The sequence below is a fragment of the Rhinolophus ferrumequinum genome, chromosome 2, assembly GCF_004115265.2.
Source record: "Rhinolophus ferrumequinum isolate MPI-CBG mRhiFer1 chromosome 2, mRhiFer1_v1.p, whole genome shotgun sequence".
Classification (NCBI taxonomy): domain Eukaryota; kingdom Metazoa; phylum Chordata; class Mammalia; order Chiroptera; family Rhinolophidae; genus Rhinolophus; species Rhinolophus ferrumequinum.
In genome coordinates, this window is record NC_046285.1 from 88,006,004 (window position 1) to 88,029,363 (window position 23,360).

General features: G+C 36.6%; 1 protein-coding gene across 1 annotated transcript in view; it reads right to left on the reverse strand.

Annotated features, from left to right (window-relative positions):
• Positions 1 to 23,360, reverse strand: part of TMPRSS15 (transmembrane serine protease 15) — a 112,425-nt gene that overhangs the window by 21,542 nt on the left and 67,523 nt on the right. The window contains exons 17-18 of the mRNA XM_033091271.1: positions 18,326 to 18,436; positions 16,867 to 16,999 (exon numbers count right to left, since the gene is read on the reverse strand). Of these exons, the coding sequence (XP_032947162.1) occupies positions 16,867 to 16,999; positions 18,326 to 18,436 (244 nt within the window). The remainder of the gene's footprint in view (positions 1 to 16,866; positions 17,000 to 18,325; positions 18,437 to 23,360) is intronic.

The window sequence follows — 23,360 nt, forward strand, 5'->3', positions numbered from 1 at the left end:
ATGATTAATTCTGCATTTAATGTTCAAAGATTGATTTAACTGTTAGTGAGTTGTGTGTAAGTGCTTCATCAAATGTACTGTTGATTCTCTCTAATTTCATCATTTCAGTTATTGTATTCTTTATTTCTGACTGGTTCGAAGATTGATTTAACTGTTAGTAATGTGAGTTGTTTGTAAATGCTTGGGCTTTAAGCCACACTGTGGAGTTGAAATCCTGGCTCAAGTAGCTGTGCAACTGGACAAATTCTCAATCATTATGTTCTTTTGTTAACCTCACTTCACAATGGAGATACAATGATCATTCGAACCTTAGAGTGTTGTTGTGAGGATTAGATGACACGAAACATATGGAGCCTTTAGATCAGTAAGTGCTTACTAAATATTGCAGATATTGTTATATTGTTATTTGATTCTCGAATTCCTTTTTAGTGTCATTTTAGTTATATAAAATTTCTCATTCTTTTAACCTTCTTTTTTGTTTTGGTTGCTTGGTTTTTTAATTAAAAACTACTTTTTCTTTTTACTTTTTGCACTTTTATTTATTTATTTTTAAAGATTTTTATTAAAATATAGCTAACATACAATATTATATTAGTTTCAGGTGTACCACAGTTTTTCACCATTTATATACTTAAAGAAGTGATCACCATAAGTCCAATAACCATCTGACACTGTACTACGCTACCACAATATTAGTGACTATATTCCCCATGACTTATGTGTTTTATACCTGGAAATTTGGACCTCTATTCCCCTTCACATTTCCCCCCTCTTTTTAATTTTCAATTGCAGTTGACATTCCAAATTATTTTATATTAATTTCAGGTGTAGAACATAGTGGTTAGACATTTATATAATTTAGCAAGTCATCCCCCTGACTAGCCTTTGTACCCACCTGGCACTATACATAGTTATTACCATGTTATTGACTATTTTCCATGTGCTTTACTTTACATCTCTGGGACTATTTTGTAACTACCAATTTGTACTTAATCCAGTCCCCTTTTTACCCAGCCCCCAAGCCCTCCCATCTGGCATCAAATGTTCTCTGTATCTATGGGTTTGTTTCTCTTTTATTTTTTTGTTCTTTAGATTCCACATATAAGCAAAATCACATTGCATCTGTCTTTCTGTATCTGACATACTTCACTCAGCACAATATCCTTCAGGTCCATCCATGCTGCTACAGATGGCAAGCACTCATTTCCTTCCATGGCCGAGCAATATTCCATTGGATCTATGTACCACCTACTCTTTATCCATTCTTCCATCGATGGACACCCAGGCTGCCTCCACATCTTGGTCATTGTAAACAATGCTGCAATGAACAGAGGGATACACATATCCCCTCAAAGTAGTGTTTTGGGTTTCTTCGGATAAATACCCAGAAGTGAGATTACTGGATCCTTCTCTGTCTCTTGTTACAGCCTTTGTTTTAAAGTCTATTCTATCTGGTATAAGTATTGCTACCCAGCTTTTAAACTTTTTTTTTTCATTTCCATTTTCATTAAATATCTTTTTCCATCTCTTTATTTTCATTCTCTGTGTGTTTTTCTATCTGAAGTGAGTCTCTTGTAGCAGCATAAGGGTCTTGTTTTCTTATCCATTCAGCCACCCTATCTTCTGATTGGAGCATTTGATCCATTTACATTTAAAGTAATTTTTGATAGATATGTAGTTTTTGCCATTTCATTATTCAATTTATCTATCTATCTATCTATCTATCTATCTATCTATCTATCTATCGATCGATCGATCGATCGATCTATCTATCTATTTATAAACGTATGTCTTAAAGAAGTCCCTCTAAGATTCCTTGTAATACTGGTTTGGTGGTACTGAACTCCTTTACCTTTTCTTCTTTGGGAGGCTCTTTATTTGTTCTTTGATTTTAAATCATAGCCTTGATGGGTGGAATAACCTTGGTTGTAGGTCCTTGCTTTTCATCACTTTAAATATTTTGTGTCAATCCCTTCTGGCCTGCAAAATTTCTGTTGAGAAACGAGCTGACCATCTTATGGTAGCTCCCTTTTAGGTAACTAACTGCTTTTCTCTTACTGCTTTTAAGATTCTTTCTTTGTCTTTAAACTTTGGCATTTTAACTTTGATGTGTCTTGATGTGGGCCTCTTTGGGTTCACCTTGTTTGGGAATCTCTGCCCTTTCTGGGCTCATATGTCTATTTCCTTTGCCAGATCAGGGAAGTTTTTCATCGTGATTTCTTCAAAGAGGTTTTCAATTCCTTGCTTTCTCTTTTCTCCTTCTGGTATTCCTATGATGCAAATGTTGGTACACTTGATGTTGTCCCAGAAGCCCCTCTCCTCATTGTTTTGGATTCTGTTTTCCTTTTGCTGTTCCGATTGGGTGTTTTCTGCTACCGTATCTTATAAATCATGGATTCAATCCTCTGCTTCGTCCAATGTACTGTTGATTCTCATTTCTTCATTTCAGTTATTGTGTTCTTTATTTCTGACTCGTTCTTTTTTTATGTTTTCTATTTCCATTTTTATGTTTCCTATCTCTTTGTTGAAGTTCTCCCGGAGATCATTGAGCATCCTTCTAACCAGTGTTTGGAACTCTGCATCTGATAGATTGCTTTTCTCCATTTTGTTTAGTTCTTTTTCTGGAGCTTTGTTCTGTTCTTTCATATGGGAGAGTTTCTTTGTCTCCCCATTTTGGCTGCCTCATTCTGTTTGTTTCTATGTATTAGGTAAGGCTGCCATGTCACCCAGTGAAGAGTAGCCTGATGTAGTAGGTGTGCTGTGGGGGCCCAGTGGCAGTCTTCCTACTCACCTGAGCCAGGTGCTCCAGGTGTGTCCCTTGTATAGGTTGTGTGTGTCCTACTATTGTAGTTGAGTCATGGTTGCTGTCTGCATATCAGTAGGAGAGATTGACCCTCAGGCTGATTGGTTGTGAGGACCGGCCATTACCATAGTGGAGGAGCTGTTGTGCAGGGGCTGATTCTACAGAGCACAGTTCACTTTGCAGGGCTCTGTTGTCTGCTTAGTCTGCCCTTTGGGTGTATCATCCTTGGAGGCAGGTGGATTATGCTTCTTCTTGATCCGAAGCTGGCCACTGGGCATGGCAGCCCTGAACCTCCTGGGAAGGGCCTTACCACAGGCCAAATTCAGCCACAGCCTGTGCCCTGTCTGAGGCCAGCTGGCATGAGCCACAGAGCAATCTCTAAATGTCTACCACCTGTGCTGTGCTTGGAGGTGCCTTGAACCAAGGCTGCCTGTTGCTACTGCTGGGCTTAGGGCTGGTCAGCCAGAGGTACGGGACATACAGAAGCCAGTTGCTCCTTGTTTGGGTTTTGTGAACCTTTGAGAGATTTTTGGAAAGTCCATAGCATGAGCCAAGACAGGCAGTTTGTATGAAAAGCCACTGGAAGTAGATTGGGTGGGGCCAAAGGTTAGGATGGGCGGGGTCTCAGGGAATGAGCAGGGTGGGGCAATTGATAGACTCACATATAGCTTCCACCTGTGCCTGTACGCAGAGAAGGGGAGGGTGCAGCAAAGCAGTGATGGCTTCCACCAGCTCCTCCGTCCAGGAGAAAGCTGCCTCCCCAGCCCTTGTCCTGAGGCCAGACAACTCAGTTCCTCCCTGTATGTCCCTGTTGCCTTTAGAGCTGCTACCCTAGCTGCTGCCCCAGTGGTGGATAGAGGCTGGAGTTCAGAGCGAATGATGCCGATGGTGAGTAAGTCTGTGCGAGGCCCTCCGTCTCACTCAGCCACAATCTCCACTGGTTTTCACAACCAGAAATAATGGGAACTTCTCTCCCCAGTTGTGGAACCCTGGGCTGGGGAGATTGGTGTGGGGCTGGGATCCCTTGCTCCTCTTGGGGGACAAGGAGGGGGGGAACATCTGTAGCCGAGATATCTCTCCTGATTCTTAACAGTGACAGCAGGTGTGGGACCAGCCTCTTCTGCATCTCTGTCCCTCCTCCCCCGTTTCCCTGAAAATAAGGTCTAGCCGGACAATCAGTTCTAATGCATCTTTTGGATCAAAAGTTAATATAATATAAGACCCGGTATTATGTTATGCTATGTTATGTTATGTTATGTTATGTTATATTATATTATGTTATGTTATATTATATTATATTATATTATATTATATTATATTATATATTACATTACATAAAACCCGGTCTTATAGTAAAATAAGACCAGGTCTTATATTAATTTTTGCTCCAAAAGATGCATTAGAGCTGATTGTCCGGCTAGGTCTTATTTTGGGGGAAACATGGTACCAGTCTCATTGGTTTCTTGTTTATCTCCTTAGCTGTTGGGCTTCAGTTTGGCTAGAGTTCAGGTGATTCTCATTAATGGTTGTTCTGTGGTTTAGTTGTAATTTTGAAATGGCCGTGAGAGGAGGTAAGCACAGCATTTACCTACTCTGCCATCTTGACCAGATCCCTACCTTTTGCACTTTTATTCTATAAACAGGTAAAAGTAACTCAAAACACAAATCAATGACTATCCCCTTAATAAAACCTGAAACAGATTTACCAAAAAGAAGATTCATGTTGTTAGCATTATCGTTAAAGTTTAAGATAGTCCTCCCATATGGGCAGAAGAATCATTTTATGTGAGTATTTATATAAAATGTGTTTGTTAGAGGGCAGAAAACAAAAGAGATATAAAGACATCAAAGGGCAGCAGAGGGTGTGAAAGGACAGGAATGTCCTAGATCAGTAAGGACTTTACCACCACAGCAACTTTGTATTTAAGGACTCACACATTTAGGGGAAGCAGAATGTGGATCAAAACAGATCTTAGAGGACTTTGAATTCTACCATTGGTGCAGCTTCTGGTAGAATTCATCACACCAATGTTGGCTTTCAAGAAATGCCTATCCAATTTGAAGATCAAATTGGAATTAGTTTATCAGTGCACATCCTTGCTGTGAAGGTAAAGTTGCTGGGTCCTACTCATTTCCCAACCTCCCTTTTAGACATCTCTCTGCTTTTTGCTTTCGCTCATGGTCCATGTATCCTGCTGAATGCCTGCATGTGTTGAACATTCTGCTAGGTAATTTTCTGTGTTTCTGACGCTCCATGACCAACAGATTCCAAAGTATGTTCTCCAGACAAACAGCATTAGCTTCACCAAAGAATGTATTAGAAATGCCAAGTGCCCAAGCCCACTCCAGACCCGCCAAATCAGAAACTCTGGGGGTAGGGTCCAGTGAGCTGTTTTTTAACAAACGCTCCAGCTGGTTCAGATGTTTGCTAGTCAGGGAACCACGGTCATATATAATATCTATTTTTTTACTTATTCAGGAGGTCTGCTTTTTGGCTTCCAAAATGGCTTCTAGTTACCTAAAAAATAATCTGTTTTAAGGCACTGATAGAGTTAATTTGTATATCAGGACCCACAAAATGGAGGCTGCCCTAGTGGTCTGGCCCAAGTCACAAATCTAAACTTAAATTAGCCCGCCCTCACAGAATGTGTTACTGTCAGGGAAACCTAACGTACCCCAGCACAATCCTCCAATTCAGCTTTAGTCAGCTTATCTTACCTTAGAAAACAGGACTTGCAGGCCTAATAAGGAAATTCTCGACCTCCTAGCCAATCATGCCCTGATTCCAAGTTGCCTCTTCTAATGCTCTATAAACCTTGCTTTTACCCAAAATCCCTTGAAAAGGGTGCGCCATTGTTTGTGAGGCACTGTACTCACCCACCCCATGGATTGTTTTCCCTTGAACATCAAACTCATTATTAAATTGTTTTAGTTTTGTCATTGAAAAAATATTCAAAAATTACTTATAAATCAGTTTTTAATATCATATCAATTTATTACATGCCTACCCTAGGCATTACCCTGTGATAGAATTGGCAGGTATATTTTTAACATAAACTTATTCTAGATAAAGAAAGACTAGAGGCAAAGCTTTAAGAATAAAGAACATAGTAAATAAAGAATGTATTCAGAGAATAAAGAATTTAGTAAATGCCACTTTTTCTACCCGGCTATTCTTAAATACTGTTCCGTAGTGATATTTTCACTATCTGGATGAGAAAAATAGAGATTATGTGTGCATATCGAAAAACACACACACATATATCTTGTATTTTGAGATTGCCTTCTCTACGTTTTTAGTCTCAAGCTTTATATAAGAAAATAGACTGCAGTTAATGGTACAGATATGTTATTATGGATTATTTAGAATAGTAATTAGATAAAACCTGTTGGGAAAAAACTTATAAAGGAATCACATAATTGATTAATTTTTTTGTAGGAAATATTGGATCAGCAACCTAAGAGTGGTGTATAGAGGCTATCGATTCACACAAATATTTTTGGATGTCAGTGCTGGATGTTAGAATTTGGAAATTAATTTGAGATAGACTACCTGCATTTGAAATTCTGCCAAGTTAAACTCATCTTTTTTTTTTTTTTGACTGAACAGTTTATTCTACTTTGTATTCATAGTAAGCAGAATATAAGTGGCAAAAAAGTTTACAACAAACTATTTCTTATTTTAAGAAATGATGGTGACAACAGAAATGTATTAAAAATGTTCTTGGCAAAATAAAATGTTAGCAACCACATGTTGTCACCATTTATTTCTGAGAAACAAAATCTTAATGCAATTGAAAAATTGAATTGTTAAGACAGAACACGTTATATTAAGTTCTACAAATGAAGCATGCAACTGGGTCTCTCCCAGCCTCAGTTTCCTTTTCTTGCAAGGAAATTAATTTTTAGAGAGGCAGTCTGTCCAGATTACAACTAGAGTTTGCATTTTTTAAATCCTGAAAAAGTTCCAGCTCTGCAGATTTAGATAATTCTATCACACGCTTGCATAGCTGTTGGAAATCAGAAGTTTGGTATTAGAGAGAAAAGCCCATACAGCATTACTTTTTTGACATGCTAATGCCTCCTGACTGCCTATCTCTAAACCTTATTACAATTTTTATAGGTTATGCACCCTCAAAGGGATCCCCTGGATTCAGGAAAACCTTATTCTATGTGAGAAAAAAAAGCACATGAGTAGATGCAACCCATCATTATTATTTTTGAGATCGTATACAGAGTATATGAATAGACTTGTAGATGAATTCTAGGGAGAGAAAGAAGGATATCCCAAGGCGTCTTGCACAGTATTAAACCTGCCTCTCTTCTCAGGCCCTGCTTAGGTTTCCCTCTTTTGTCTCGCTCCTCAGACTTTTTGCTGTGATAAGAATTCCTCCCCAAAGCAGGAGCTTGGTAGGAATGTCTAAAGCTTTTGGGCACACTAAAGCTAAAAAAAATAGTAACAAATGCCGCAAATGTTGCAGCCAGGCACTGTAGCTCATTTCACACCCCCAAAAGGTTTAAGTAATGAATTGAACTAGGTGGGATTAGTCTCAAAAGGGTTTTTGTTGTTGTTGTTTATTTGTTTGTGTTTTGTAGAAGAATGGACCATCCTTTTTAGGTTGGAGGGAAAGAAGAGGGTTGATTTGGCATGACGGAAGGAAGGGGAGAGCATTTTAACAGGCCGGGGAATCAGTGAATAAAAGAGGTTTAAGGCAACAGATGGCAGAGCCTCCACTAGGAGAGTCAGGCAGGACACGTGTACTATTCGTTAAACACCGGGACTGAGCTGGACACTGTTCAACTACAAATGCTTGTTCACTTGCCACATTTATAGCAACACACCTAGCACTCACCCAGCACTAGGGTAGCTCTTAGCAAACAGGTAAGTTTAATTAGTTTTAGATTTTCTGACCTCAACTCTTAAAATTCCATGACACACAGAAGAAATGCCAATAGAAAAAATGATCTTCACTTGATTTCCTCCTTTATGCAAGATACTGTATTAACAACAAGAGAGGAGTTGATTCTCTGTTATCTTCCAGATATACTTGTATTAGGAAGGAAACAAACTCTTGGTATCTCCTACCAAAAATATGGTTGAAAGAAGTGATGCTCAGGGGAGATAGTCAGAAACAGGAACTCCATGGACAACGTCGTGGACAACCTGGTTTCTCTCCGTTGTAGTATATCCTTGATTCATTTTTAGCATTATTTCCTCAGCTGCCATTGGAGTTTATTGTAGAATAAAAGGCATATGTCATAAACCTCCGCATTTACTATAAAGTTTTCTCAGTGCATATTTTTTTTAATGCCTTATTACTTTATAAGGACATACGGACAACATTTCCTTTAGAATTTAGTGTCAAGAGAAATCTGTCTTCCCTATGCAACTGGTAGCATGTATTTTATCTCATAATTAAAGTTATGCAATTTTTAATGTCTTCCTTTTTGCATGTATTTCTAGAAATTTCAGACACGATATTAGTAATTATGTTGACTCTGTATGTTTTATAGATTCGCCTCCTTATTTCTTTGGATCTTATTTTCATCACATAAATCTTACTATTTATACTCTGTTATAAATCACCTCCCTTTCTTTTGAAAAGATAAGGTGATAAAGAAAAGGAGAGAAAATGGAAGAAAGTAAGAGGGGAAAGAAGGGAGGGAATAAGGACGTGAGGAAGGAAGCAAAAAAAAAAAGAAAAGAGCAGGAAGAAGGAAAAATTAAAGGAAGACAGAAAGGAGGTATATTATTCTATTAGATTTTTATCAATTTTATTCAAAATTGCCCTTGGTCTCATAGAATATGCAGCATTATTTACAGGTTAAACAGTTGGAAATAAGTTTTACAAGGGAAACACAATGAACAAGAAAACTTGTTATTCATTTCATGGGGTAAAAGTTTTCTCCAGTCCTTACTTCTTTCTATTTTTGAATATAGAAGCTTTCCCCTCCCCACATGACAGGATCTAAGGGAATGGTAAAAGATATTGGCTTGGGGAAAACCAAAATCTCTTGTTGTTTTTTATGAAATAGACTCTGAGTAAAAAGAAAAAAGTCTGTAAGGAACTTTTATAGACTAAAAAGCTGTGTGTTGCAGGAAATTTATCAGTAGATGATTCACAATTATACCAAAATATAAAAGAGATTTTTCTTAACCCTTTATGTATTTAATTTCTCAGTAATTTCCTTGCCACATAAATCTTTCTGGGATTACAAAATACCTATTAGAGTGTAAATCAAAGTAAAAGTTAAAAACAATGAGAATTCTCCTTGAATACTATCAATACAAATAAGTGATATTTCACATAAGAGAGTTCCGTAATTCCCAATAATATGTTTTCAAATACTTGGAGAAATCAGGAATGAATTTTTCCAAGCAAGCCATTGTACCAGCCTGTGGTTGATGAAAACCTAGCCATGAATATATATATATATATATATATATATATATATATATATATACACCCTTTATATAAATATATATATTTACCCTTTATATGACATCCTTCTTACCATGGTCTTTTTAAACTCTCTACTTTTGTTGTGGTCTATTGGGAGAAAAAAATTTCCAGAGAATTAAAATAACCTGATGTCATAGCACAAGCTAAGGAATCCCCTGGATTAAATCAGAGATAGTCCTCAACCTGGCTACAGTAGGAAAAAAAAAGTTGGATGTTTTGATGTTTATTTTTCCCACACTGCTTTGTTTTTAATCCCAGGTGAAAGCAAACTGCCAAATTTTAGAAATATTGTAGACAAGTTATTTTTTCTACCAAAACAAGTACACAAGCTTCATGGGTTCCTCTACTCTATCACAATCCCCTGGGGCTCTGTAAAGACCCAAGAACTCTGGGCCTAACACCAGCGAAGGTCCCGGGCTGGGGGCTGTGAAGCCCCTACTTATCTGTAATAATATGTAGGGGGTTGTAGTTGGATGAGAAATAATTATATCTTTATTTTTTTACTGACCTCACATTGAAATTTAATCTTTCCTTCCAATACAAGTGTAGGTGACTAACCACAATATTCTTAGCATCAAAACAAACTGCAGATCTCTTCATATCACATCGCAGTTTGCTGCATATATCTAAAAATATCATTTATGCTCACCTTGGATCTTACAGTAATTATCAAAACTACCAGTAGATCTGAGTACCTTAATAGAAAACTATATATTACCATATCATATTTACAATATTTTGATAATTATTTTTTAATCTAATTATTTTTCTTTGTAATTATATGTATTTTATTTTATGCATTTACAAATGTGAACCTCAAAAGAGTTGGGTAAGTTTCGTCAGACTGGTGAAAATGTTCTCGACACACAAAAGAAGGTTCAGGACCAGGATGCCTGCCCTAGATTATGGTTCCCAAACTTTTGGTTGCCTCAGAATCACTTGAAGGGTTTATTCAAACACAGATTATTGCTGCCCTACTTTGGGCTTTCTGATGAGTAGGTCTGAGGTGGAGTTCCAGAATATGCATTTCTATACATATATCCTAAGTGTTGCAGGTGCGACTAGTTTGGTCCTAAAATCACAGGCTGAGAACCACTGACCTACCACCCTTCGTCCAAGTGTCTGGGACCAAGACTAGGTAATTCTAACATATAACCAGGTTTGGAAGCTGCTGATCCAATTCTTAGATTACAAGTTAGTGGCATACTTGCTTTCACTCATTTGCCCATAGCAGACATAATCACCTAACTGCTGTGTTTCCCCCAGTCCTGTTAGAAAATAAACCTATGAAATATTAATCTTAGTACGTTATAAAATTACTGCACTTTGCTATTATTTTCTCCTTATTTTTAATTAATGCTTTGCTAATTTTAAAATAGTGAAAACACCAAAGTTGTAATTAGTAATTCCGGCAAATGATGAGCTTTTAGCTTGGTCAATTAAACCAAGTAAAATAAAATTTTTTTATACCACCTTGCTTTCAGCCTCCTCATCCCCACCCCTCTTACACCAGGAACACAGCGAAAAAGAAAAAAGAAATTTTTTTTCCTTTAGCGCTGAACTGGCAAATTAAAAATAACAGAAAACATTATTTAATTATTTCTGTGTAAAATTAGCAAATAAAAAGAAATCATTTGTAGTTGTGTTTTTTTCTATAATTCCCATATCTTATCTTTCTTGTTCTTTTGTGTTAAGGTTTTTCCCATATAACTGAAAAATGGGGGATAATGACAAGAACAGAAGTACTTGTTTACCAGCTTCTTAAACTAATATGAAACCAGGTTCTATGTTTAGTTTCCAGGACCCAGTGCTAAATTGTGGATACAAATTTGTTGTGTGCTTACATTGGAAATTAAATCATTATGCTCTAGTTATTTCGAAGATTTAGGAAACATTTTTTATCCCTCACCCCCCAACATTTTGAAAGCACATCTGAAATGGAAGCACCTTGAAGTAATTCCATTTCTCTTATGGGGTTTGAGAAAGAAAGGCTCACTTGGTGTTTCTGATATTTGGACTGAAGAGATCTAGCACAGGACTTATGGGATTTAAAAATTAACACCAACTCCTCATAGGCTGCCTACTAGAGATACGTATAACTAACCTATTTTTAATACATTAGTATTTCCTAAATTCTGGAAAGCTATACAGACCTGGTGACTTCTAGTTTTTAATGGCTTAGTGAGGCAAATCAACTGCATAGTTCATTTGTTGGGTTAGTAACGGGTAGTGTGCGTTCTAGGAAATATCATTTTAAAAATCACTACTCCAAATTTCTTTAACATTTATTCCTGAATCAGTAACAAATGTTTTCTTTCATGCTTTAATCAGAGACATGAACATGTTGTTCAAAGTACTTATTTATGCACGCTATAAATGGCAGGGAATGAAAATGTTTCATTTAAAAAAGGGAAGGCTGATGAAATTTACTTCATATGATTTACTAGAATAGAATTTTTGGGGAATTGCATTTTGTACCCTATGTGCATAAAAAAATCTTGAGAGACTACTGTGCCTTTTTAATAAATTGACTCCTAAATTATTTTCTACAGTACTAAACACCTAATTTTAAACTCACTAAGTTTCCTTTGAGTTACTATGTGCCAGTCCAGACAAATTTTCATTAAGGCTATAACTTTCTTTCAATTACCAGGACACTATGGAGACTATTTAATAAGTGCAGACCCAAAGATTAAAGTCTTTGCAGAGACTACCTGACTCATTTTTGAAATAAACAAGTGCCTGACCTTCATCAAAAATATAGCATGTAGGGCAGTGAGATGTACTGCTTGCTTTATGCACATTAAAAAACCTAGTTCTTTGTCCATATCTCCAGATGGAAGGGCTGTGAATCACAGGAAATGAGGTCAGTGAACTAGAGTGTAAAATCTGGCTGGGGGAAAAACATGTAAATAGATAGTACACAGTTGTGTGGAATTGGCTGTCATCCACTCAGCTCAAGCCATTTTCTAGGATGCCTTTCCTGACATGCATAAATTGAGTAGGTTCTCCTACAGCACATTGAATTTATAACATTATATTGTAATTATCTTCGTCTGTGTCTATCCCCACCACACTGAAAGCAAAACCCATGTCTTATTCTTCCATGGAACAGACTCATATCATTGCTAATGCTTAGATTTCTGATGCAGGAGTAATCAAAATAATACATTTATATTTGCTAGTGTTAAAAAGTAATAAAGATATGTTTCCTTTCCAATACACCCTCTCATGCAATTGTAAGAATCAGCATTATGCTATCACTCCACATATTTCATTCAAAATCATTAAACACACACACACACACACACACACACACACACACACACACACACACACAAACCAAACAACAAAAAAACCTTCTGTCAAAGAAGATATTTACCTTTTTGATATTTGTAATGATAAGTCTTAAACCCATATATCCTCCAGGAAACAATTCAGTTAAGATTTACAAACCACAGTGGAAAAACCTTCTATGTTTATAATCATGTAATGATGCTTAGAAAGATGATAAATTGGAACACAAGGCCCTGTGTAGAGAAAGCCCAATATATGTACATATCATCCAGGGCATTTGGATTCATCAATTGTGGAAACAAGGTCAACTTATCAATATGCTTAGTCTATTCTTCACTAAGTTCTTGAGTCTATAAAACAGCTTCTCAGAATTACTGGCAGCATTAATAATGGAAGAAAATAACTTCCTAGGGCTTCACCTGCATGAACTTGCCATTGAGCTTAAATCAATATTAAAGTAGGAACTTAGAATCAATGCCAATTACCCCCGTACTTTACTTGAAGTGAGAATAAACAACTGTCAGATTCAGTGTTTGTTTAATTTTCACCAAAAAACATTATTCTACCTGCAACTCACCCGCCTCCAAGACTATGTCTCAAAGCGCCCCCATGTTGAAAGGGTTTTTGTTAGAATACAGCTATAAGTATAATAGAAAGGATAACATATACAAAGGACAGGAAGTTGATACACATAAACAAATATACACATAAACCAAATTGATGATTATTTACATAATGGATGACAAAACTCACTTCCTCCCTCTGCTTTTGATAGATAGAAATTGACTTTATGGTAAGGCTAACACCACTTGAATGAGGCTTGGAGTTGGAGAGTTCCCATTCTGAATGAACAGCCTTTTAGGAAGTAAAGGGAGTTGAAATCTCTCAATCCAATTGCAAGAGCGTTTCTGATGCTCTGACTGGAACTTCAACATATTTTCTTATGGTAAAATAGTTGTGTGTGGTGGTTAGGTACTATCTTGACATTAATATGCAATATAACTCTCCGAGTTTATTAGAAATTAATCCATTTACATTTAAAGTAATTTTTGGTAGATATGTAGTTACTGCCATTTTCTTTCTTTCTTTCTTTCTTTCTTTCTTTCTTTCTTTCTTTCTTTCTTTCTTTCTTTCTTTCTTTCTTTCTTTCCTTCTTTCCTTCCTTCCTTCCTTCCTTCCTTCCTTCCTTCCTTCCTTCCTTCCTTCCTTCCTTCCTTCCTTCCTTCCTTCTTTCCTTCCTCCTTCCTTTTTTTCTTAAAGAAGCCCCTCTAAGATTCCTTATAATATTGGTTCGGTGGTGATGAACTCCTTTAGCTTTTCTTGTCTGGGAGGCTCTTTATCTGTTCTTTGATTCTAAATGATAGCCTCGCTGCATAGAATAATCTTTGTTGTAGGTCCTTGCTTTTCATCACTTTGAATATTTTGTGCCAATCCCTTCTGGCCTGCAAAATTTCTGTTGAGAAATCAACTGACAGTCTTATGGGAGCTCCCTTTTAGGTAAGTAACTGCTTTTCTCCTACTGCTTTTAAGATTCTCTCTTTGTCTTTAAACTTTGGCATGTTAATTTTGATGTGTCTTGATGTGGACCTCTTCGGGTTCACATGTCTATTTCCTTTGCCAGATTAGGGAAGTTTTTCATCATGATTTCTTCAAAGAGGTTTTCAATTCCTTGCTTTCTCTTTTCTCCTTTTGGTATCCCTATGATGCAAATGTTGGTACACTTGATATTGTCCCAGAGGCCCCTCTCCTCAATTTTTTGGATTCTGTTTTCCTTTTGCTGTTCTGATTGGGTGTTTTCTGCTACTTTATCTTCTAAATCACTGATTCAATACTCTGCTTCATCTAATATACTGTAGCTTCTCTCTAATTTCTTAATTTCAGTTATTGTATTCTTTATTTCTGACTGGTTCTTTTTTATGTTTTCTATTCCCATTTTTATATTTCCTATCTCTTTCTGGAAATTCTCCCTGAGATCATTGAGCATCCTTCTAACCAGTGTTTTGAACTCTGCATCTGATAGATTGCTTTTCTCCATTTTGTTTAGTTCTTTTTCTGGAGCTTTGTTCTGTTCTTTCATATGGGACAGTTTCTTTGTCTCCCCATTTTGGCTTCCTCATTGTGTTTGTTTCTATGTATTAGGTAAGGCTGCCATGTCACCCAGTCTTAGAAGAGTAGCCTGATGTAGTAGGTGTGCTGTGGGGCCCAGTGGCAGTCTCCCTGCTCACCTGAGCCAGGTGCTCCAGGTGTGTCCCTTGTGTGGGTTGTGTGTGTGTGTCCTCCTGTTGTAATTGAGCCTTGGTTGCTGTTTGCATGTCAGTGGGAGAGATTGACTCTCAGGTAGGTTGGTTGTGGGGAGTGGCCATGATTAGTGGAGGAGCTGTTGTACGGTGGTTGGCTTTACAGAGCAGGGTTTGCTTTAGAGGGCTCTGTTGTCTGCTCAGTCTGCCCTTTGGGTGTGTTATCCTTGGAGGCAGCCAGGTTGTGCTACGTCTCAGTCTGAAGCTGGTCACTGGGCATGGCAGCCCTGGATACTCCTGGAAGGCATCTTACTACAGGCCAAATTCAGCCACAGCCTGTGCCCTGCCCAGGGCCAGCTCACATGAACCTCAAAACAATCCACAAATGCCCCCCACCTGCACTGGGCTTAGAGGTGCCTCAAGAGGCAAAACCATGAACCGAGGCTGGTTTTAGCTAGTGCCAGACTTAGGGCTGTTTAGCCAGAGGTACAAGACAATGCCAAAGCCAGTTGCTGCTTGTTTGGGTTATGTGAACCTTTGAGAGATTTTAGGAAAGTCCATAGCATGAGCCAAGACAGGCAGTTTGTAGGAAAAGCCACTGGAAGCAGCTTGGGTGGACCTGAAATTTGGGTTGGGAGGGATCTCAGGGAATGAGCAGGGGAGGGCAATTGATGGAGACTATTTTGACATTAATATATAATATAACTCTCCCAGTTTACTAGAAATTAAACAGTTATTATGGGCTACACTGAGATCTAACCACTACACTAATGTTATTTCTAGTGGAAAATATATTTTGGGTTAAAAAATTGAACAGTTTGAAATAAATATAGAAAATCTTTGTATGGCATGAAGACTGATATATGAATTTAATCAGTTAGAAAGAAGGGTCCCTTATAAGAAAAACAATCAATTAGATTTGATTTTGATAAACTAAGAATAGTTGAGATAATTTTCAAATGCTGAGGGTATATGTGGATGTGGACTTCAATTATTTTCCTTTGTAACTTTATACAACCTGTTAGAATGAATTAGCAAATCTTTCCCCAGTTCAGGACATAAAACAACAACAACAAAAACCAACAGGATAATAACATGATTGGAAAACTTTTGACATACTTTTAGATAGATATACCTACATTTATGTCATATATATAATGCATTATTTATTGCTTCAACAAATGTTTAGTACCTATATTTTGAGACAATGGTAAGTCTAGATGTTAGCAATGCTATAATGGCATGGTTCTTACATTTATAGACAAGCCAAGCTGGTAAATACTACAGTGCTATAAGTGATCAAAAAACCATAATGGACCCAATATGGTTAAATCTCCCAAATCATAAGTACCAAAGTACCAAAATGGTGAATTAGAGTTGACCAATTGTACAACTCAAAAGAAGCAAATTGTTATCACTTATTTCCTTCCATTTTCTAACTCAATACTTTTGAGACTGATGAGAAGGTAAAAAATCAATATGGTGAACAGAATTCTATATTTGTTGTAATATATTGTGTCATTAGAGTGGGAAGTACAAAAATTTTTTGCTGATTCATTAATATGGAATCATCACTTGCGTTACCCTTCTTGGGTAAATCTTGAAATTTTGCATATCTTTTCTCACAACAATTATACTGCTACAAATTTTTTGAAAACAAAACAAAACTATTGTAAATGCTGTAAAGATACAGCAGAAATGTGTTTTCTGCATGCTTATGATTAGTTGTATATATTATAATATAGCATAAAATGGAATATTTAATTTTCTTTCAAATAATAATGTATAGAAAATATTTAATGACATGAGAAATGCTCATGTGTAAGGCTATAAAACAGCGTAATGTACTATTTTGCATAATTTTATAATATAATTATTAAAAAGCTATTAAGCGTGGTTACTTTTTGAGAATGGGGTTAATCAAAATTTTTATTTTCTTCCTTTTGCTCATGCATATTTTCTAATTCATAGCTTCCATAAATTTCAAATATCTTAATAAACCCAGTTTGATACCAATAAAAATGTTTGAGACTCTCTTAAAAGAGAACCAAGTAGAATTACTTACCCTAGTCCCAGCAGCTGACAAACATCATTTGAAATCTGGGTGGTCCACTTCTCAGCACAAGCTACATGCCAAATACTCTGGATTCTGAACTGCACTAAACCGTTGTTGTTTGTGGTGCCATTGTGAAGACGCACTAAAGAGATTAGACACAGGGTCATTTTCACCTAAGTTGATAAAAGCCAATGATGGGCTCTGAACTAAATGTGTGATGTTCTTAATAGAGTTTAGAGATTGATCATAATTTTTCTTAAGAGTATGTTGGAAGGCCTAAGTTGAAAATGCAAATTTGGTAGACTTAATTTTCCTCTTCATATAACTACAAAAAGGAAATGTAGAGATATGCAAGTTCATTGTATATCAATATAGCAAATAAACAGAAAATAAGATTATTCAGGAAGAGCGTATCTTGTAAACTTAGTCTCTAAAAGAAAGAAAACTCAAGTTCAGGACCAACTTCAGGTACTTTTTTCCTACTTCTTTCTCCAGAAACCATTGTCTTTGCACTTGTTCTTTTGCTGTTTGTTTTCCATCATCTTCCCCACCATTTTACAACCATGTTGGATAGATTTCTAAGGCCATTAGTGGCAAGGAAGGGGTTGGGCCAAGCTAAGCAAGTTTATCAAACAGAAGAAACATCACCAATGGTAGTTTTACCCACAAACACCATACTGTAATTCTGTAAGTGAATGGTATTATTTACAGTTTTTCCTAGTATGAATAGAGTAGGAGTGTTGACTTTAGAATTAGATAGACTTACGAGTAGGTTGAGAATACAGCTCTAGCCCTTACTATGTGTGCTGCATTTGGAAGCCACTTCAAGCCTCAGTTTCCTCATGGCTGAAATAGAACTAATTCTTGTTATATTAAGATTGTTTTAAAGCACTTAGTCACAGTGCATGGCACATAATAAGCAGCGTTAAATATTTGCTTTGAAATAAAAGTAAGACATAATAAAAGCAGCCTTTACTTATGATGTTATAGAGATCTGGAGTGGTGCTGGACTCACTTGAAGACTCAAGGCAGGAGTAGGAGTAGATACGGAAGAATCAAGAATACAAAGCACCGAGTCTAAGAAAGTCAGTTATAAATAAACATGAGGGGGTCTCTATACGTAGGCAGTATACGGAGTATGACAGTCAATAAAAATGGTGCTCAGGTGCCTTTTGTGAGCTTTTGTCTCTCTGTGGCATTTTATGCTTTCTACCTAAATATGGGTCGTCCTAGACTTAAAGTTATTAAACGTAGTAAATTTAAACATAAACAAAAAACAGGGGGCCCACATGTTAACTTTTCTCCTAACCAGAATGGGGATAGAGGTGCTGAAATCCCTGAGAGATGTTCAGACCCCGAAGCATCAAAACATGTGCTAATAAACACATTCATAATCTTCCTTTCCATTTGTAGAATACAAACATAGAGGCTACAGAGACAAAAGTATTTTCCTAAAAATAAAACATACCGCAATGTGTTTCATCTGAGCCATCCTTACAGTGTGGAAGACTGTCACAGAGATTGACCAGTGGGACACACTCTCCATTCTTACACTGAAAACTGTCTTCTTTGCAGGGCTCTATGGGGAAAGAATGTTTATTGTATAGTAGAAAGAAATGACCAATAGATGATTCTGGAAGACCCATCCCATTTCTGTCCCTTTAGACATCTGCCCTTTGGCACAGCATGTGGCTGAGCTAGCTTTGCTATTGAATAAGGCTATATATATACTTAGTTGCTCAGAATGGCTCAGAAATAGTAGTGTGCAAGCCAGAGATATGGCTTGAGAAGAGTGTGGATAAACCCTTACGCATCTCCTTTGCACACAGCAGTTCCAAGAGATGGTTAAGAGGTGTAGGACACACCCTACCCTCACAACTTTGTTAGTCTCTCTTCAATACACTTCTCTACCCCAAATGTGCATACAAGCAACAACCATTGGAATGTTACACGAGCATAGACACATCTCTTGGTGTCAACAACCAAATGATGCCTCCAAACTTTTATTATATAGAAATGTGGAAGTTGCCTTTTGTTGGAACGAAGTTGGACCAGGCTGGAAACAGTGAGCTCAATTAAAGCGTGGCTGGGTGGGAAAAAGTAGTCACTGGAAAAATAGAAACTGCAATAATAGTAATTTGAAAGGAAGTTAGACATTGAGTTCCAAACAAGTAAAGCAGGATTAGAGTCATCAGAATGCGTTTGGCACATGAAGAAGCAGAAGGAAAATAAAGAGGCTGGACAAAGAAGGAACTGAGTGGTTTTGGAGGCAGTTGATAGTTTCCAGAGTTTGAGCTGTGCAAAAACAGAACTCCTGGAAATATTCATTGTTTAAAGGGAGTGGATGCTGAGGTTTCCTGAAACTATTTGTTTGGTCTTAAAGGATTTTGTGCTGGGAGCGCCCTCATATCACAAAGAGAGAGGGGTTTGCTTCCTTCAAGATGTTTTCTAATTATGGCTTAAGAGAGGTAGCTCCATGCCGATACTAGGATCTCTGTTGAGGACCACATGGGATTTGGATCCCCTGAAAAGAAAAGGTGGTGGTTGGATATGGAGAAGCCTAATGTCTCTTCCCCTACATGGCACATGGACAATTATAATGGGAAAGCAAAATCACCTGATAAAAATAAGGAACAGAGAAACCTGTATTAACGAAAATTAATCATGAGTTATATGTATTGTTTACAAGGAGACACAATTCACATTGAAATGGTTTCAAAACCAAATTGTACTAATCTCCATAGAGACTTTCTCAATTTATGATGAACAAATGCAATGGCACTTGCAAGGAATCTTTCCCGTTTTAAAATCTAGGTGGTAGCCCAAAATCTGAGAGCACTGATAATATTATTATATTCTAAAGAGAGTTGCTATAGCCATATTACACTTACTAAATACAAAAACAAAACAAAACAAAAATCTGGTCCAGCAACTATGAGTACCCATCACTTACTTCTAGTTATTAAAAAAAGAAAAAAATATTAGAGTCTTTTTTTTTTCCTAAAAAATAGACTGCATAGAGTTCTTGAGAAGGAATGCTTTCAAGTGGGAGAGGAGTAAATGGTGCCATCCCGCAAAGTGAGGGGTGCCCCATGGCAAACAATTCATATTGGCAGCCTTAAAGGAGGGATACCAGCACCTCACTCTGTAGCTGAAAGTTTATTATGCTGCAGAATCACTAGGGCTGGTGTTTCCATGGGACTAGTGCTGGAGCTTTCAGATTTTTTCAACTGTGACTGTAGTAAGAAATAGATATTAAGCTGTACTCTAAAACACAACAATATGTGTGTGTGTGACTAAATATAGCACTCTTATTCTGTCCTGTTCTATCCCGTCCTACCCCATCCCATCCCATCCCACCCCATCCCACCCCATCCCATCCCATCCCATCCTGTCCCGTCCCATCCCTTCCCATACCATCCCATTCCATAACAAGGAATGCTGGTCAAAACCAAATAAATTGATTTCATGACCCACCTATTGAAATATATCAGACTCAATTGAAGTATAGTGAAAAATTTCACGGGAGATGGTGACTCTAGTTTCCTAAAGTTTGTGGGCAGATAGTTGTATAAATAAATAAAGATTGATGTCCATTTCCTATGTAATAAAGTCAGAAGTCAGAAAGTTGGCTGGAACTCCCCTTGACAGTAGTTAGGGCTAGGAGACAGGGTGGCAGTGGAAACAACCTGTATTTTATCTATGTGTAGGGCAGTGCATGAGTTTCCATTTGGCCATTGGACACTGGGAACTGTCATTGAGTGACAGCTGTCTGACAAGACAAGCAGGCTCCACAGCAAAAAAGTGGAGGATGGAGCCTGGGAGCGGGGAGGCAAGATTAGTAGCTGAGCCTGTTTATAACGGATCACCTAGAAAGAGTATTACCTGTGCCTACAGTGAAGTGGTACTGGGGAAGTAAGAGAGAAGAACACTTCAAAAAACGCAAAACTCTGTTCTGCAATGTAGCCAGCATTTGGCCCAGAGCCACTGTTAGCCAAAAGAAAACTATAGCGGTGATGGATTTTTTTCTGTCTGCCTTTCCCCTGACTTTGGAGCTATGTATGGGAAAAGGAAAGGGAAAGAAAGTGGATAATGAGTCAAAGACAACATTTCTATCTATACTCCTCTACCTCAAGTTATTGGTCTAAGGTTTGTGCTCGAGTTAGGAGATTAAAAAGAAAAAAAATTTCTAATTAGATACTATTAAAGTGTTGATGCTCTATTTGCAAGTACATTTTAATACCTAAAAGTCTTAACTATCTAGTTAAGAAAATTTAATACTTGAAATAACTGGCACATATGCAGGGGCAAAAAGGGAGATTTAAAATAAAGTAGATGAAGAAAAATAACGATTTTTTTTGTTTATACTCTCATTGAGTCCATTCTTTAATTTGCATGTTCAATATACTAGCTGCAATTCCCACAATGCATTGTTTCTCCATCTTTATATGCCCAGGGCTTGACAGAATGCAGAGCACAAAGTAGGATATCTATAGATATTTGTGAGATGTTAAGTGAATTGATTTATGTTAAATGAGTGATATGACTCAAAAATTGGCCTAAACCTTAGTAATAGAGTTGACACGACCAATATAAAGCAGTCTTTAAAAGTATGATTTTAAAAAATAGACAATTGATTGGCTGATGGTAACTACTGATTTGAAAAGTAGCAGTTGATTCTATGAATTATGAACATAAAATTCACTTATTTAAATTTGAATGGTATTTAAAATATGGGCTTGGTAATCATATGACCTTGGCTTGATTTGCAATTTAGCCATTTTCATTTTATTAATTTTTGACCTTGGACAAATACATTAATCTTTCTGTGAGTCAGTTTCTTCAACTCTCAAATGGGAAGAGCTATCATTTATATCTTAGGTGTATCATAAAAGTAAGTTATATACATATATATGTGTGTGTATATATATATATATATACACACACATATATATTTAGTATATCAATATGAATACACTGAATGCTCCATAAATAATATTCTTAACAGCAAAAATAGTAACATTTAAAAAAATCATCCTTTAAAAAAAGAAAAAGATCATCCTTTTCACTGATAATTTTAAGTTAGTGTTCTTACTTCCTGGTGCCAGTTGTGCTCCTTTCCACTCCAGAAACCTTATACACAACAAGAAATCACCTAATCCATTCCTCTGGGTATCTATAATTGGAGCGCTTTGTATACATTATTTTAAACTTTGAAAAATTCTATATTTTTTCAACCTCAATCTAAGTTACCTTAAAAAAATATTTTAAGGAAGACATAGCCTGGCTTGTCATTCCTACAAATCTTTGCCCCAGGAGAAGGGCAGGATACATATATCAAATATAATACTATTAAGGAGGTTCTTGTAAATGTAATTATCAATTTTTTCAACCAAATTAGTAAGTTGATAAATGATAAACACATATTTTTTCAACCAAATTAGTAAGGTGATAAATGGGTGAAGACAACGAAATATTCTACACGCAAACATTAACATTTTAACTGAGTTTATATATTATCTTCCTAGTATTAATTTTTCTTTAGAAAATAAGAAGACTTAAAACTAGGTATACATGTGTTTGTGTTTATATCATCTATTTAAAATCTGTACTTTAAAATGTATAATAGTTCTTTAAAAAGTTGGCAGCCTAATTATATATCCATGATCAAATATCTTAATATACTTACAGAATGTTAGTCACCACTAGTTATTTTAACATTATCTCATTACTTTGTAATCATAGATAAATTTATCGATAATTTGACTTTTACTAGAGTAGTCAAGCTGCATTTAATTGGATAAGCACATATTTGTTGGATGAAAATTTAAATATTATCTGAATTAAAATATAAATTAAAACATATATAAAACTCTGAAAATTTTAATTTATTTTTGGGCTCCAGTGGAAGCTGTTAAGGTTATACCCTGAAATCCAGGATTATTAACTTGTTTCTATAAGACAAATGCACTGAATGAAAAAATGCTGAATGGGGCAAAAGGCTCTATTGTCACTGAACTGAATAGAAATGGTAAATTCTGAGGAGAGGTATAAGAAAACTCTTTCAAATTTTTCCTTACATGCCTGAACTGGATTCTGATTCTTTGCAACATACAATAGTTCAGCTTCATTAAGAAGTCCCTAATTCAAAAGTTTAACTCTCTGTGGCCTCTGAAATCTTATTTCTGATTGTTTTAAACTCATAGTGAGAGAGAGGAAGAAGAAATATTGCTAAGAATTGAATTTTCCCATCTTTTTATGAAGTTTCCAGTAGTCCTGCCTCATTTAGTCAACATATGCTTGGTTTTAAACAGAACTGAATTGATCTCCAAGGCACACGCCACACAATCTAGGGAAGGCTCTAAACCCCTCATTGTAATCAGCTGCCACTTCCACAGTTGCCTGATAAGCACGATTGAATTTCAAATGAAGACTCTCAGTATCAGAAAAGAGCAATGAGGGGACATTCACAGGAGATGGATCTTACTAAGTCTGTATTTCAT